Source organism: Apteryx rowi, unplaced genomic scaffold, assembly GCF_003343035.1.
Source record: "Apteryx rowi isolate R43461 unplaced genomic scaffold, aptRow1 scaffold_802, whole genome shotgun sequence".
In the NCBI taxonomy this organism is placed as follows: domain Eukaryota; kingdom Metazoa; phylum Chordata; class Aves; order Apterygiformes; family Apterygidae; genus Apteryx; species Apteryx rowi.
In genome coordinates this window covers 254887-273444 of record NW_020451097.1, presented here as the reverse complement: position 1 = coordinate 273444, position 18558 = coordinate 254887, and the positions used below count along the sequence as shown (strand labels likewise).

The 18558-nt window shown below is 35.8% G+C and overlaps 1 protein-coding gene across 2 annotated transcripts in view; it reads right to left on the bottom strand.

Moving 5' to 3' along the window:
* Nucleotides 1-1937: 1937 nt before the first annotated feature.
* RECK (reversion inducing cysteine rich protein with kazal motifs) overlaps nt 1938-18558 on the bottom strand; it is a 75428-nt gene continuing 58807 nt past the window's right edge. For both annotated transcript variants that reach the window (XM_026089234.1, XM_026089233.1), the window contains 7 exons: nt 17797-17919; nt 17142-17313; nt 14879-15071; nt 12478-12688; nt 11023-11096; nt 5053-5208; nt 1938-3423 (listed from right to left, as the gene is read on the bottom strand). In XM_026089234.1, coding sequence (XP_025945019.1) covers nt 3202-3423; nt 5053-5208; nt 11023-11096; nt 12478-12688; nt 14879-15071; nt 17142-17313; nt 17797-17919 — 1151 coding nt within the window. In that variant the 3' untranslated portion in view covers nt 1938-3201. The remainder of the gene's footprint in view (nt 3424-5052; nt 5209-11022; nt 11097-12477; nt 12689-14878; nt 15072-17141; nt 17314-17796; nt 17920-18558) is intronic.

Here is an 18558-nt window from a genome sequence, read left to right as displayed (position 1 = left end):
GGATGTATAAACAATGCATTACTTTTCAGTGAGGATACATACATGCAAAACTCCAATTTATGACATTAGGTAAAGTAGCATAAAACTAGAACATGAATGAAGAGCAAGCTATTATTCTCTCTGAAAAATCAGAAATCCGAACTCCTACTGGAACCAAAACTCAGAAATGTAAGCCAGGAATCCCTTGCTCTCTCTTACTTGCTCTGATATTTGCCCCCTTGGATTATCCACTCCTAAGAGCATACAAACAGACTCTGCTGGTGCCTATCCCTTGCTGCCATTCTGTTGAGAAGAGCCAAATTAAATGGAAACAGAACCAAAACAGCTCTCTCTAGAGCAAACTATTGACGTTAACTCTAGCTTTCTACAGAGAAGAAAATAATGTTTTGTAAATGTGTCAGCTGGGTCATGTTATAAAAGCAACAGAAAGAATCTTGTGCTTCTTTGAAGTGCCCTGGTGCTGTCTCTGGTCTTTCTTAAGCCAACCCAGCTCTTCACTCTGATGGTGACAGACCATCATTAGCTCTTAGTTGGAAAGCTCATCAGAAACCTGTATCAAATTTCTCTCCCTTGTGTTCAAATTTCATAACTTGCAAGTAAAATTGGACTCTGTTTCTTCCACCTTTTCTCCTAATTCCTTTGAATTCAAAACTAACAAATGAATCATTTCTTCATTCTTTTGAAGGTGTCATAGGTCTTGTGAAAACCTAGAAAATATTTAAGTAGTTTTGTTCATCCAATAAAAAGAGCCTAAGCCCTGTATGCTTCTGCTGCTGGACTTACATTCAAGAATTGAGGATAATAATCTCATTGGTTCTGTATATATTTATTATAGCCATTCGAGAATCTTCAAGGGGGGATTTAACATAACCTCTCAAGGATCTTCACTGTTTTATTGTCCAGCAAGTACTCAACATTCGCATGTGACTGCAAAAATCTCTATGATTTAATTCTGCTTTTTCCAGATTTTTAATTCATCATATAAGTCAAGGGAACATGTTTTTGTATGATCTTTCATTGAATAAAATCTTCATGGCTGTATAAAAACAGAATTACCACAATACACACTGTTCCACAAAAAGGTATGTTTTAAAGGTCTCAACTTTCTGTTTGTTCACACTATTTTTTAACATGGCATATATATTTTTTAAAACATTTATAATTCCCCACATTATAGGAAGCAGCAGATTGTTTCAGCTAAATGTTAAGCAAGCTAATAGTCTAAATGTTAAAAAGATGCTTGTTTACAATTTGGAAGAAATAAGGAATTCAATAAATCTTCTCAATTGCTTGCAGTTTCTAGGGAGAAGTCCAAAGATCTAAATCACTTAAGTTCAAAAAACTTTTCAAATGCATTATACTCTTGTGTCCAAGTTTCTTATGAATACATGGAAGAAATCTCAGGAACAGATGTATTATCAACATATTCAACAAGTTCTTTGTATTTCACGATTATGTGCAACACTTCCTGGAGACATTTGGTGAGAATGCTTACAAAGATCAACTGCATCTGCACACATCTACCATAAGTAAACAGAAACATACAGAGTAGAACAGCACTTAAAATATAAAACTGAGTGCTCTTCACTCAGTAGACAACAACAATGCAACATCATGCTTAGAAAAACACCTGGAGGAGGTTTCAGAGAAACTCCCACTGTGGGCTGAAGTCAATGGGATGGTTTGCAGGTACGCACATGGAGCCACTCCGTTTGCTCCGGAGGAGGTTGAGCCCTTACAGCTTAGGTACAAAATAAGGTATTAATTCTATCTGTAAYGTTTGTGCAGATTTCCAGCTGATGGTGAGAGAAGTCTCTTCCAAATCAAATTTGTGGATGACTATAACTGTACAAAGAGGGACCCATAAAAATATCTAGAACATTCTTCTATAGTTAATTGAGTCTGACAATCATGGCATAAATTTATATGCATATGACAATACATAAAGATTTGGTTAAAAAAAATCAAAACAAAAAACCCACTGAAATTTACTTTCTTTGGCAAGATTTAACTATGTAAGTCACAAAAGCATGTAATTGCAGTTAGTTCCAAGTGTATTTGAAACAAACAAAAGTACACTGTACTGCAGAGAGAATTTTATAGTTACAGATATTCATGTATAAGAACACATGACCAAAGTTTTTTTATTAAAATAAAAAGCTTTAATACCTTTGCATTGAAAAGAATTAGCAGAAAATAATTGCTACAGACATGCTACAGTAACATATATGTTCAAAAAGTTTTCAGTGCTTTCTTTCATAGTTCAGCATTTTGGCAAAAATAAGTTTTTCCTGTATATACTTCCAAAGTTGGCTATGATAATACTGATACAAAATACTTCATGTAGACTAATGTCAGGTGCATAAAATACAATAAGTAATAAAACATACTGTTCATATAGACATTTAAACATATTTAAAGAATAAATTTCATTAGATAACATGCAAATACTGCAATATTTAAAATGACACTTAAATATAGATACTGAGATTCTTTATAATTTTGCATCCAATAAGAGATTCTGAAATGTACAAAACTATAAAAATGAATGAATTTCTTCACTGAAGCCAGGTACTAGTATAAAGTTTGATTGTCATTTTACAAGCATTGAGCCCAATGTCCTGCAAATCTTCACTAGTCCAAGTAAAGATATTTACCCACAGTGGTTTACTGAAATAGGCCCAGGGCTATTAACTTTTCTTCGTAATAAAATATGAAAGTATATTTACATGAGAATAAACTCTTAAATTTTTGGTAAGGTAATTAAGTAGCAGCAATTTGTTTCTTCCACAAATTATGTTTAAAATAGGTGCATGCTTTTCATTTTCATTGATATTCATCTGAATAATAAAAAAATAACATTTTTCAGTAAACTCAACACACTATTTGTTCATTGCTGAAAAAACCTGTTGTATCCCTCCTCACAAAAATCATAAATCTGTAACGTCAGACTCTTCCAGATCATTTTTATGGTTACAAGATCAATGGAAAACAATTTAGTTGTGCTTAAACAAACATCTGACTAGTGATGAATAGAAGAATTGTCTTTCACATTAATCCAAATACTCTTAGTTCTTCACTGAAAGATATTAGTACATCAGATTTTCTGGAATCTGACATTTTTTTTTCTGATTTGGTGAAGATATCGATAGTTTGGAATGTCCTTCACAATTTAAAAAATGCAATACTTATGCACATTTTCTAAGCAGTTATGTAATATATTAATGTTGACAAGGTGAATAAAAGGCTTATGAACAGAGAGTGCAGGACAGGCACCACTTTAACAGAAGGAGAAGAAATGCTAAGTGAAACTTGTACTTGAGATGCAATTAGAGCTGATAGTGGCACGTGAGATGCTAATGTTGGACTGTCCGAATTTATCAGCGACTCTATCTTTTCTGCTTCTTTATTGCAGGCTTCAATCTAGGAAAAAAGTTACTATTACTTCTCTTCTCACCATGTAAAATGCTAATGAAAAAAATGTTACTAGATAGCAAAATTTAGGAAGGAATATCTGAATTATTCCAGTCAGCATGTAAGATTTATATCAGTTTTTTGGAGTAGTCCTTAAAAGCCATTGAAACTCTTATCACAGGCTTTAGTGCTAATGAAAACTACTATCGAAGCCCCGAGCAATAGCGAAAGGAAAAAAAATGAAACTCCACCCAAATTACCATGGATGATGTGTTTTGAATGTCGATGCTAAAAAGCTCACAGTAAATGATAACTAAAAGTGAATATCTCTAAAACTGAGGATTTCCTCTCTGATTGACCAAAATATTGCCTTGAGATCTGCAATAGTAGAAAATCAGGATTTTCTACTTATTGGGATTTTTCTTCCAAATCAGGAAAAACTGATTCCATTTATGGGAAAGGAATAGAAGAATGGAAATAATAGGAAAACCTGAGCAAACACAGTATCTCATTTTTTTCCCCATATAACTATTGATTTGATGATAATTATGAATTTATATTAGAAAATCCAGTTTATCACCTCAACTACTACTGAATTCCAGGAATCAATTTAGTATTAAGCCTCTTTATAGCCTTGAAAGTGAGGAACTTCCAATTCTGTAAGAGCAGCAGCTCCCCCTCATTTCACAGAGACAGACTCATCTCCTTCCCAGGGGTCTGGCAGGACCTGCTGCAGACTGGGCAACAGCTGATCACATTGGCAAGGCTCAAAACCTCATGCCCTAAGTTTTGGTAACATTTTGGGCTATTGCTGTTAAAGAAGGAGATATAATTTGGAGCTGAGTTGGATATAACAGGGTTGGCTCCAGTAGTAGGGGGAAGCAAACAAACACTGTATCTACTTGAGAAACAACTGCCCTAATTTGATACTGCAACTCAAAAAGTTTATGGCAGTGATTCTAATCAATTCATATTATACTATTTTATATATTTATATATATACATAAAAAAATGCACACACACACACATATACACATACTATACCTAGCCCATCCCAGAAGTAATACTGAGTATGCAAAATTAGACTATAGAAATAAAAAGGAAATGGGAAGCAGCTTTTAATATAAATCAAACAATAAGGAAATGAAACTGCCTGAATTCTGTTTGTATTGTAAAAGGATAAGAGAGGAACTGTGGGCATGTTTTCTCCTCTTCCTTTTCTTCTCAAAGCTAAATCCTTTATTTTAAAGTAAAGCGCATCAATATACAAGTTAACAGAATGAACCAGTCAGAGCACCTAATCCCCAAAGGGACTTCATTATAAAATGCCATCAGCAGGGCAAAGCAAGACTATCTGAAAAAAAACTATAAAATGGCAAGGAATTGTTTTCTTCTTAAGATGAAGATTTCCTCCCTGGTCTTTCACAACCTTTACAAGCAGAAACTAAAAATAAAGCAAGAGCTCCAGGATAACAAAAAATGCAGTATATATCTAAAACCTTGTTTTTATTTCTCTGAAACACTCCTAGGAAAATGCCCAATTCTACTGTTTTCAATACAGCTGTTTTAAAGTCAAGTGTACACGTATGGAAACAAAATATATCCATGCTGGGTAAATAAAATAATAATACAGTCTACCTGCAATGGTTTGGCGTTCTGATCCACAGGAATGATGAGAATCACAATTTCAGATTCTATACTTAAGTATCCAAACACATCACACTGTGGCACTGAAACATGCAGGCGGATTTTTTCAAGTATGTCAAGTACGGTTATTGGCTTTTTATTTGTTACCTGGAAGAAAACAAAGAACTTCATGGATCATGTGATACTAGGCAAAATTACACTTCTCCTCTTCAGTTTTAACAACTTGATAACATGCTAGAAAATTAGCTTTAACCATTAAACTACTCAGCACTAAACTATAGCAAGCAAATGTGAAAGGAAGAGAGGAAAAAAAATGAGTAACTTCTTAAATTAACTATGGCTTTGATGTGTGTTGCCCTCACCCTCATGGTTGGTATGCGTATCTATCATGTACCTCAGAATAATCTAACAGGTTGTGTGTCACAGCTGTTGTACTCCCACGCTGGGAAACAACAGGCAGAGCAACCAACTGGCACTGCTTCTCCTATTACAGAATCCAAGTGTTCCAGGAATCAACAGAAATGAAGAGCAACAAATCATGGGCTTTGTGAAGTCTACATACATGAACATGTGACATTTCAAAAGCACCACCTAACTGCCAGGTAAATAAATTTTTCTCTTAAAATTCTTGTCTCTATGTCTGACAAACAAATTGATGTAGATACTCAGTCTGTTTAAGGACTGCCACACAGCTATCAGAAGAGAAGAACATTACTAAAGATAGGTATTGAACTCAGTATAGCTTTGAGAGTCCAGCTGATGTGTGGAGTGCCAGTTCTTCACATGGAAACTGAAAACTCTACTTAGATCCTAGTTGAACAAGTACCTATTAAGCCTGGGTGAATCTCTAAACAAGGTATTTAAAAGTACAACAGGCAATAACATTCCCATAATACCTGTCTCTCATCTGATATTGCCTGACATTGCATTCTGTTGCCATATGCTAAAAATGGCCTTGAGGGAACTCTGAAAGATACAGACCATTCAAATATATAAACTAAGTCATTATTATGAGTAATAAGTATGAATTAAAACACGGGGAATGAATCACTTGATTACAGATGAAATCTGTAACTATCACTTGACTTAGGGATCCAAGAGGATACATTCCCATTGCAGAATCTTACATAAAGGAAAGTCTGTTTTGGAAGTTTGTCTCCTCAATCCTTCTGGCTTACTTAGTTAAGAAAACAGCTTTTATTAGAAGGTAACAGGAAACAGGATGCCAGAGAGTCTGATGAGGGCCTTTTCTGCACTTTGCAGCCACAGTAAAGTCCCATGAACAATAAAAAAAACCAATATGAAAGACACTCAAGTCCTAGGAAAAAGAAGCCTGAAATAGGAGAAGCAGAAAAGTAAGCAGAATTTAGAAGTGGCAGCCTCTGTGAATACTCCCTGAATTCTTCAGAGCAAACAGATCTAAGGCCTCCAGAATATGAGGTCAACAGATCATAGTGACTGTCCACATCAACTCCTACATCTCATTCACCAGCAAAGAAGTTATCCTGGAGGTATCCTCTATTTTTGGCTTGAAACATTTTTTGCACCTGGAGAACATGAGCTCTGTCACTTCTAGTATCTAATCAATGGCCAAAGAAGGTGCTACATTTGGATGAAGGCTTTGTATTGTTTTGAGACAAAAACTACAACACAATATAAGATTTTGGTGGGCAAAGTGACAGAAGTGCCTGTATCAAATAGCTGATATCACAGAGGACTACCTTTTCATTAAGGCCCTGGAATAAAGATTGGTAAGCAAGCAGCATCTCTCAGCCATAACTGAATGAAGAACGCAACAGAAATGCTTGGTTTAGGATTTCTGGAACAGAAATAGACATTTCATGGGACTGCATGTTGCAAGATCAAGGAAAAACTACAATTCAGGAAAACAGAGTCACAGATCAGGCAGACAGTTCTCCACTGATCTCCTACAGCAGCTGAATACCAGACTCAAGAGAGAGATTGAGAAACACTTAGTACTTTATGCACCACATCCATTGTTAAGCAGCTTTTTGACATTCACTGAGCATAATTTGATTTCACAGACTTTGGCTTATTTAGTAATCCACAGGCTCTACAGAATCATCCTGGGGTTCAAAGGCACGTATGCCAAGCTGAGTACCCTGCAATATCACAGAACAGAGGTGTCCAATAATGATCTGCAAGTCTTCCTGACTGTGTCACTACAGTTGTGGCCAAAACAATGGAGGAAAAGGTACTTTTCTGAATCAGACACTGCTCTCATCACCAAAGGGGCAGTTGCAGAATGATTAAATCTTTCAGAGGGATCAGCAGAGTCTTGACCAGGTAAACAAACTGTCATGGTGAAATCAGATCAGAGATGCACTTTATGTCTTATTGGCAAATTTTGCCATCTTGTTTTTCACCCTTTTCCAGGTCACTTCTGGATGTGTTAAACAGTATAAACCCCAGCACAAATATTTCACTCATGACCTCTGGTCATTCAGTCCTGCTCTGTTAGCTTATTAATCTGCAACAGATCCATTCCTCTTATTCTACTGTAGTTTAGTTTCTTTTAAGGCCTCCGGTACAGGACCTTATCAAATAATTCTGGGAAATCCAAGTAGACTACATGAATCAAATGTAAAGGAAGTTTTGTCCGACATCTTGCACAAGAACCAAGTGGGATTTCCTTGGCATAGCCATATTAAAACCTGCAGCAATGTAGTCTGCCATGCTGACTAATCAGCAGACCATATTTGAACAATCTTAAAATAGAAGCACATGGATACTTTATAGATGACTGATAATGTCAAACTTGGATTTTAACCTTAGATACAAAAGCAGATTCTAATGTTTCTTTCCTCTGCTTAGATGCTAACTTTTGTTTCCTGCCAATCTTTACAAAAACGGCCAAAGGGCTGGGGGTGGGGTAGGCAAGTCACATTTATGGAATTCTCCAATAACTGAAGCAAATTTTCCTCATATGAGCCATCCATCTAAACTGAAATAGGCATAAAGTACTATTCCCTGCCTTCTTGGGTTGGTAATGGTGTATGTTAGTATTCTAAAGAGATTGTATTAACAATTATTCCATCCAGCCTGAAACTTACGTCTACTGTATTGGAGATGGTTATGTGGAAGCAAACACTGTCAAAAGTGAGAGTTGCAGTCTCAGGGTGTTACTGATGGCATCACAGAGATCAGTGTTATTGACATGAATCTCATGCAGATGACAAAAGTATCAACCCCACTGAAATATACAGCTGGGCATCTTCCCTTCTCTTTTATTTTTAGGCGATATTAGCAGATATTTCTATTAGGGCAAAGAGAGATGGGGACTATGGAACTGGTGGAGTGCGCTTCCATGCTTCCCTTCACTGTATGGAAGCCCTCCTGGTGTTCCTTAAGGATAGCTCCTTCAATGGCCTTTATCATATGGAGTAATCCATGATAAAGATGGATTCAATTCCAATAAGGAGTGAACTTTCTTGGGGAGAATGATGGTGGGCATTTCTCCACAGGATGCAGCAGATTGCTCTGGGAGATATGACTAAAGAGAGACCAGTACTGGCATGTCACAAGAGGAATGTGTTCATCTGTATCCGTCTGTCCAATGTGCATTTGTAAGTTACCTGGAAGTGAAAACTGACTTTGCTTCAGAAAAGCTGACTGGCAAGGATAATCATTTAGTAAATAATTGCCTTAGTGAATCCTTGTCTTAGTAGAGCCTTTCTCTGTGCTCTTCTCTGGAGCCACTGTACGCTCTGTCGGTAACCTGTCCTCTCAGAGTGGTGTATACTGTTCAAAGTGACTACTTGCACTAATTTTCTCCTTGGATGTATCTAGGCTATGATTCTCTGATCTTTAAAAGGCTTAGGGTAGGTGGTCTTTTGCACCCTAAACAAGGAGAGAAATCTGCTGCTTAATGTGGTTCTCTTTAGTTGGGCTCCCTAGAGTCTTTAGTCCCGTCTGACTAATATGGGAGTAATAAAGGAACAGAGCTTCTGAATCTCCATGCGCAGGGTAGCGTCACAGCTTGCACAGTCACTAGGCAGCTGTGACCAATTAGAGATCACCTCTGGTTGCTTACTGAACAATACCTGACTGAAGTTTCTAAAAGAAACAGCTTCAGTCAAGCTTACTTAATTTTCAATATGTGTAGAGAGAAATACCTGCTTACTTGAGAGTTTGAGAGATGACATATTTTGAATGTCTGTCATTAGTAAGGATTGTTTTCTCACCACACACATAGATATTTTTATACACATATATAAACGCACGCACACACACACACATATAAATAAAAGTTCTGAAAACCTGACTTCAAGCCTGTGTACTGTGGTGGTGTCTTATCAGTGGGTGAGCCAGAGAAGAGAGTCAGTAAGACTGTGGTGACAAAAATCACAAAAGCAACTAAAAAATACCCTGAAATCCAGGTATTCTTTAAATGAAGGAGAGTAACTCGGTCACCACCAACTTCTTGAATAACAGCAAGTCCAATAAATTTCTCTAGCTAAAAAGACAAATTCTTTTTCACAGCCACATGACATAAGCCAGGAACTGAGAAGCTGTAGAAGTCACCCTGTCCTTGAAACCTTTAGAGATGACTGTAAGACATTCCAGGATGCACTCCTGACATAACAGACTGGTGGACAAAAAAGGCAAATGAATCAGTGCACACATATACAAAATTTTGGAGAGGAAATTTTTAGCAGGACATGAATCAGCAGTGCACCCTTGAGATAATGAAGGCCAACCACATACTGGGCTGCAATAGCAGGAACTTAGCCAGCAGAAATTGATTATTGCCCTTTTATTTAGAGCCCCTGAGGCCACATCTGAAGTACTGTATTCAGTACAAGAGAGAGACAGACAAACTGGAGAGTCCAGCAGAGTTCAGGTTGTGGAATCTCCATTCTTGGAGATTTTCAAAACTTGACTGGCCAAACTGATCTAACTAAAGTTAACCCTGCTTTGAGCAAGGGCTGGACTAGATGATCTCCAGAGGTCCCTCCCATCTAAATTTTTTCCTGTGGTTTTACAATAATGATTAATTATCTCTACTTCTAAATATATAAATAGATTGAAGTGATTTTGTACTCTTTTGGGGAAATTCTCTTAATCTTTTTTTTTTTTTTTTATTAAAGAAAATCATGTGCAGACACATACATAAATTCTTTTGTTTCACTAAGCACGACTGTCACATTGCTTTGATTTGCTGTGCTGTGGTGCCAAAAGCCAAGCACTCTGCTCCACTCCATATGCTGGAGTGGTACAGCAGGGGCCAATAAAGGAGTGCAATCCTTTCACTCACCACATGGGAAAGCTGGGCCAAGAACGTTGTGTTCAATGATAGACAACCAATATGAGAAAAGCTATCATGAACTGGAGGTTTTCAAAGAGCCACAATATGGAATGAGGGCATCTAACTTACAGAGAATTTAAATTCGAAAGCAAAAGTTTAGCTGAAGGGCAAGAAGAAAAAAATAGTAACTATCTAGATGAAACTGAAGAGTGTGAACAATCCAATTTAAGCATAGGGCTTAAATGTCAGAATTAAGTTACCCACATTAGAAAAGAGTAAGTGAGCAGAACAATCTTGCTAAAAAGGCCATGAATAAGAAACATTAACTCAATTCTGAACACTTTATTACTACCATGTAATGAATGTAATTATTACTACCATGTAATTACTATCATTACATACCTGTTCCCTTAGCATTTGTCTTTACTGTTACAAATCATTTAGACTCCTTCAAACTCGAATATGCTTGTTTGGGTCTACTATAATTCTGTTTTGTTTTGCATTATAATTCAATTTTTATACCTGAATATTAAGAAATAAAGGAGAGTGCAAACTCTATAAAGAAAAGCAAACCAATCACATAATCTACAGAAAAAATAACTGGTTTATAATATGTTAACTTTTCAGGGGAATATACAGTAACTTGACTTTTCCATGGATCATTTAACACAAGGAACAATTTCACTGTTTACCCTTGCAAAAGTATCCAACTTGTCTTTGTCATATAAGATTCTCAGCATTCCAGCACATAGTGGACAGCAGGCTCCTGTGTGATTAAAAAAAAAAGAAGATAAAAAAACCCTCAGAAATAAAAGCAAATTGTCTTTTGACTTTAACTAAAGTAAGCATAGGTCAAAAGTTGGATGTTAACTGAAAATGAAAACAGCAAAACTACCAGAACAAAGTAAATCTTTCAAATTGACAGCAGACTTGCACAATATCTAAGGTTTTTTTTTTTATGTTTAAAACATTGACAATGCAAAACCAGTCACCTTTCAGCATGCACTTACTACTGTCAGTGAAGTGACAAGATAAATTTCCAATTGTTTAAATATGATACATTACTGTAAGCTAAAAACACAGGCACATAGTATATTACAAGGCAAGGTACTACATGCATGCATGCATGTGGCAGCTAGAGACATGGTGAATTTCAAAAGCTGAAATAGCTAGGATATAAATATGACATTGTAAACATTAATTTATGCAGTTCATATCATTTTGGAACTCAATATCTTTATATGGTAAGGGTAGAGAAGCAGCTTATCTGACAGATTCTTGTTTCGCACAAAAGTATGTTGTATTTCCCCTACTGCTTCCCCTCACTATCTTAGAAACCAACGGACTGATATTTCAACTTTCAGCCCACGGTTGTAGGTTTAACTCACACCCACTTGACTTATTATAAATAATCTACATTCATATGAAAACATTTACAATACTAAATATAATACTAGAGCACACAGACCCTATTTCAAATCAGTGAGCAAAAGAAAAAAAAATGCATAAAACAAAGTTCTTTTTGAAAACTGAGACTTCCTTGCTATTTGTTACCTCTGATTAGTTACTGTTTCATAAAGACAATATTTGTGAAAACAACTAAAAAATAGTTCAAAATAGCACAACTGCAAAACTATTCCTACTTTCATCCTTTTGCACAGTACTGTAAATACAAGTGGTATCTGACTCCTATTTCTGGTCTGTCTTCTAATTAAATATATTTGTTACCCTGGGCATTCTGCTTTGAAGACAGTTTGGCATTCCAATGTGGTATCTGTGCTGCCAATTCAAAGAAGTTACTCATCCAGTTCCCACCAATATTCTACCCTAGATACTAGAGAATTCATTCATTTCTCTCAAATAAGTCCTATGTGGACAAGCAGAAGTTTCTGAAGACTGAAGGTGCGTCATTCCTAAAGCCAAAGGCCTTTCCACTTTAGAAATACCCCACTGAGTCCTGACACTGGCCTTGTTCTAGCTCTCAGTGATGATCATTATTTTATTTTTTCTCTTAGTTGTCTCAAACACATAATGGAATAAAATATTTTAAAGCATGTAAGTTTTGTTCCAAATATACACTTATTTTACATAGATGGCCTGGAGATGCTCTACTGCCTGCAGTAAACTTCAAAAATAAATTGACATACCTGGTGCAATAACCGGTTTGCAGCCAGTCACGGAAACCAGGGGACATTTAACAAAAGCACACTCTGTATGAAAGCCATAGTCTGAGAGAACACCTACAGCCTGACAGTGTCCGTAGTAGTCAACGGCCACACGGTCTGAATAGGCAGCACACACACTGCTGTAGGTTTCCCCGTTGTGTCCACATACAGGTTCTACTGCTTTGCAAAATGGCTGAAATATGCAAAAACATTGTAAAGATCAATTGATTCACGCTACAGGCAAGGTTTCAGAGCAGTTGTAACATCTGGAAAAACAAATTTAATGGGAATTTGCTGCTAATATTGTTAAACATTCAAAAAGTAGGAAACTTAGAGTAAATAACCTGAAAATTTATCAATAGGTAATAAATACAAAGAAAAAGTACTTAAAGAAGGCAACAGAAGAATGCAAGTCAAAATCCGAGAAACAGGCAGCAAGACAAACGTACTGTAAAACAACAGTTTTTGTTCTGTGTTAATGTTTAAGTAAAATGAGTTCTGAATGTGTTTTTGTCTTCTTTAAATTTAGTGTATGGGTGTGTATTTCTAACACCTTATTTTTAGAAGTTGAATGTATAAGTTTAGTTCAAGTGAATAAAATCCATTACTACAGACCTCTGACAAAAACGTTTATTATTGTTGTAGTCATCTTTGCACCTATAAAAAACACATTTATTGTGTCCTTTTTCTCTCATAAAAGCATACCTAATGTGTCATTTGATTCAAATACATGCAAAAATCATACGTAATACAGTTTCTTCCTATTCTGCCTGTCTACAAACATTAGTCCAAAACATGCAAGAAGTCAAATGCCAAACAAACAAACTTCTGGACCACAGGCAGAAGCAATGTAATTACTGACTCTTCACAGACAAGGTACGACTAGTGCTGTTGTCCAAATTCTTGTGAAATGACAGTTCAGTACATAATTTCTTGCTGAGGTTTAAATATTTTATTAAACTAATTAATGTTTCAAGTAGTTCACCATATTTAATCACTGCACATCCTCTAAAATAGCAAGACTGTTACAGTTTCTATGTTACACACCTAAGCTAACAACAAAATGGACAGAGGACAAGTAAATGTGAGCACCACAAAGTTTCATAGCTCACACAGTCTACTTCCCTATAAAAGAAAAATCGTAAGAGTGAAGGCTTAAAGCTAGCAGTGTCAAAGACTTCCTGAATGAGGATACAGCTAGACATATAATTGCTGGGGAAAAAAAAATAGCCATGCAATATTCCTTCCATTCTTACTATTCAAGGCTGGCACACACACTCAGTATCTCATGAGATATCTGATGGGCAATGAGAAGAATTATCTTTACCGAACAAGATTGCTGAAAAAAACAAACAAAAAAAAAAAAAACTTTCTGAAGAAAGTGAAGGCATAAAGACAGAAAGGCAGTGACTAAAGTGGGTTAAAAGAGCAATAATATTTATAATACAGGAAGAGCTGAAGAAGTGTTCTCTACTTTCAAGAACATCCATCAATTGAGACAAAAAGAAGGTCTCAAATTCACCTTGATCATTTGAGAAAAAATTGGGAGATGAACAGCCTATAAACGGTAGGCCAGCAAATTTTAAGAGGATCTCGCAGGTAGTGTGTAAGGCAACAGAAAAGACCTACCGACATTGTAGTGGATGGTGGCGCAGAATAACTAATCTGTTTTGAGGGATTCACATGAAGACTGATCCAGTCCAGACCAGCTAAGGAAAATGCTACAGATTGCCTAGTCTCCAAAGAAACTAGGGGTAAATACATCATGAACAAGCTTGCAAAAGTCAGGGCACAATCAAACAGAAGGGTGAAGACTTTTTATGCACTTGTTGCTGCCAAGGCAGCAGAGACCCCGAACCTCTATTTATACTGATAATTCAAGAGTTATCACACAGGTAAAATTGTCCTGCTGTATTCATCAATTGTGTCAAAATAAGTCTGGAGAAATTAGATTTAGTGTAAAGGAGAAAGGACTGGGCATTAATTTTCATTTTTAAAAAAGATATTTCATCTTGGTGAAAATTAACATTTAACTATCCAAGGAACCACAGTGATTACTGCAAACATATCTCAATGTAAGCTTTACTACTGAAAAATATAGGGAGACTTCATATAAACATCAACAGACTATTTCCCCCAAGAAAGCAGAAGTAAAGCTTTTGATTTGTTTTGAGAAAACAGTTAATGAAAGCAGAGAAACATCCGACAAAATCCTGGATATCATTTTGTGCCAAATACTTTTCTATGATACAAGTTAAAATTACACTTTTGAAGCATTACTTTCAACAAAAATATTCTGTAAGCCAGAAGAACCAGAATATGACAAACCTGAACATTAAAGAACAAAGAACATTTGATATTCATTGCTACAACCGTTTCATACCTGGCATGGTCCTCGGTATGATAAATTTTTTCCTTTTTGGTACAAAGTACACAAGTTACTGTATTCCACATTGTCTGTGTCACAAACAGGATCCCGCGTCTGGTCACAATTTAATTGCCTTAGCACACATTCATGCTGGCTACATTCAAACTTTCCAAAACTAGTCAAGCAAACTTGTTTCTTTGGTACGCACCTGCATAAAGTAGTAATATTATCATATTACATCATAGGATTTTTTAAGTCTCAGAATACTCAGGAAAAATACTAACCAGCGACATCTTTCCCAGTGCTTTAGAGCTAACTATGGTCGAGGAGAGCTGCAGGAAATGAATATGACAAAACACTCTGCATAGCCAATTTCAGGTTTCACTACAAACCTGGAACTTGTTCACACCCCATTTAGCCAATGGATGTGAACACAACTAAAGATTCTAAATAAAAACTGATCTTTTATCAAGTATTTTTCTATGAATTTTAGAAAAAAGTTTGGAAAAAACTTCTTAACTATTCCCAAACTTTATTTTGTAAAGCAGAGAAAGGCAGAGGAAGAATCAAAACAGTGAATCACAAGGGCAAATGATTATATTGCAGAGGTCTAGACCAGCTCTCCCTTGAGAGAGTAGTGAAAACAAGGCTTACAAAAGTATATGGTTTCAATTACAAATATCTAATTGGATTCTGGCTTTGTAGGTTCAGTGTATTATTTCACATCCTGTCTTGGGGACCAAAAAAAAAAAAAAAAAAAGAGGAAAATCTAGTATTGACATAATTTCCTTTTGGGTGTGTCACCCCTCTTAAGCCTTCACAGATAAGAAGTAAAGAGGAATAAACAGCAGAAAAGCTTTCCCCTTTATATTAAATATATACCTTACAAGGCCTAATCTGCAAAACATTTGCCATATTTCCTGCAAAACATCCCTCTGCTAGTTAGAGAGACACCAACCAACAGAATTTGATGAACAGACTGATGAAAGGTTAAATGGGTTTTATAGCAATCTCTTTTCTATAAATGAATATAATGCTACCTGGATCATGTGCAATGTTTCCTTATTCTTTGAGTATTCCTGTCCTATGCTTTACACATTTCCATTTTATATTAGGGAAGACTCAGAAATTCTGAGATTTAATTGTTTTAAATATGTAAGGGCAATGTAAGATCTTAAATGGATTCCAAGCACTTCAGAGACATTTAAAATGGGCTTTTATATGTTTAGTTCATGTTACATTATCAAAACTGACCCAGAATGATGGACTGCATACAGTCCTTTATTGAAACTGCAAGCTGAGGTTCTAATTCTAGAAAACTGAAAAACATTTTAAGTTGTAAAGTTAAAAACAAAAAAGAATGTATATCCACAATGCAGCTTTAAAACTCATATTTTTCAATGTGTCAACTACTACTACAGGTACAAAACAATAGTGTTTTCTTTGCAGTTTTCTGCATCAAGGCATAGAAAAAGGAAAAAAATTGCTATCATCAGCTTTCATGAGAGCACAGTATTACACAACTTCTTGTGGAGGCTTTCTTTTAAAACAGAACATGTAAAATTCAAGAGAGACTGCAGCATTGCACAATACAGAGAAAATTGAAGACAGAGTAATGTTCAAAGCCACATGCTTTGACTTCTGTAATAAACGTCTAACTTTCTCCTGCCAGTACTACAGAGCAATATTTTCGTTTTAATATGTTTGTCTATATAGCTTTTTTTTTCCTTACATGGAAAACCCATGGATTGTAAAGAGACTAGGTTTCCAAAGATATCAATCTAACTATGCAAGAGAAGCTTACGTGTTCCAGAGTGATAGATATTTCCTATCTTGGTGATTAAAAAAAAAAAAAAAGTATAGACATTACTGACTGAACAAGCCAGACTGAATCCAAGCCTTTTATTTATTTATTTATTTTTAAAGAAGAGAGTATTATCAGAGACAAAGTAATAAAGCGTCCCATGGCTTATTGCCATTTCAACAAAATTTGGTTCTCCTATTTTTGAAATTATACTTCAATTCTGTTTTATTGCTAAAACTAAGACCTGCATAATGAATTTAAGCAATGTATCACTACATAAACAGAACCAAGAGCTGGAGGTCATTACAGTCCATAATTAACTACCATAAATAAAAAATAGTTTCTTCCAATATGTATTTTTACTGGAGTATTCCAAAAGTGGAATGTTATTACAATATACAACACATTTATCAAAGACAAAGTATATCTGATTTATGAATAGCAAATGTCAAAGAACTACTCTTTTGCTTTTACCTCTGATTTTTACTACAAGGGTTGGGGTTACAAGGGTCCTTGGAGATGCATGATCCAAATTCAAATTGATTGTCCTGGAGCCCAACACACCGAGCTATACAGGCACTTGGATAAGTGCGCCCATTCTGACCACAGACTGGTACAAACTGATCTACACAGTTACATGGTAAACCTGCAAAAGCAATACAAAACAGGAATTCGTCATGCACTTATCTTCTGTGACAGAAAATATATGAGGGGTCCCTAGGTCATCTTTGTCCCTCTAGCAAAGATGTACCATATTTTCAACTGCTTCTTTTCCCCTGTAATTTAGCAATACCTGTAGCATATATGTGTTTACAGGTGGTAGGAAGGGAAAGTTTGGTCTACAGCCTCATTGCCAATTGTACTCAGCTTCTCCCTTTTATYCCCAAAATTCCTTGTCTCTCATCCCCAGTGGCACTATCCTGTCTCTATCTATTTTTATTGGTTTCCTGAGATCTATTTTCCAGTACTGATTTTTTTAAATGCATTTTCTCTGAAGAAAACAAATACTTAAAGAACATCTTTGTAGCAAATTATCAGATATTTCCCATGAACACTCTAAGAAAGAGTTAGAAGCTAATTCTCTTTCTAAGAATAATAAGCTTTAAATTTCTGTGGTTTGGAAAGTTACCTGTAAACTTCCGACGTTCATCTTCTGAACTATGCTCATTCAGACACTGCCGTGTAGAACATATCAAGTTCCCAGCAAAACAAGAACAGACGTTACAATCTACACTAAAGGACATTCCATGGCCTTAAAATAAAAGAAATTAAGTAAATGTATATAATTAATTCACACATACCAGAGGACTATGTACTCATATTTATTACACAGATATTATATTTTCATTTTTCATTTTTTAACTGTTCCCTTAGTTTCCCTTGCCTTTTTTTTAAACAACTGCAGTTTCTATCTTCTGTTAGATTTTGTTTTATTCATTTCAAGAAAAAGTTTCTCACATGTGTTTTTGATAAATTAGTTAAACATGGAAGCAAGCACTTCATCCTTCAAAGGCATGTACAAGTAATGACTTTTTTAAAACCAATCTAAAGCTGCAATAAGAAACACTCAAAAAGCTAAAGACTCAAGAGTTGGCATATAGTGCTCTCAAGCCCTGGCTAGCAATCTCTATATTTTTAAATGTTAAACTTTGATAAAGATGCATCTTTTTCCTGAATTAATTTTACATAAGACTGGTAAACTTCGAGGCAGTGTCAGGCATGATCCAACAACTCCTTTGGAGCGCACATTTCTTTTCCTGTCTGTACTTTCACAGAATCACAGAATGGTTGAGGTTGGAAGGGACCTCTGGAGATCATCTAGTCCAACCCCCCTGCTCAAGCAGGGTCACCTAGAGCACATTGCACAGGATTGCATCCAGGCGCGTTTTGA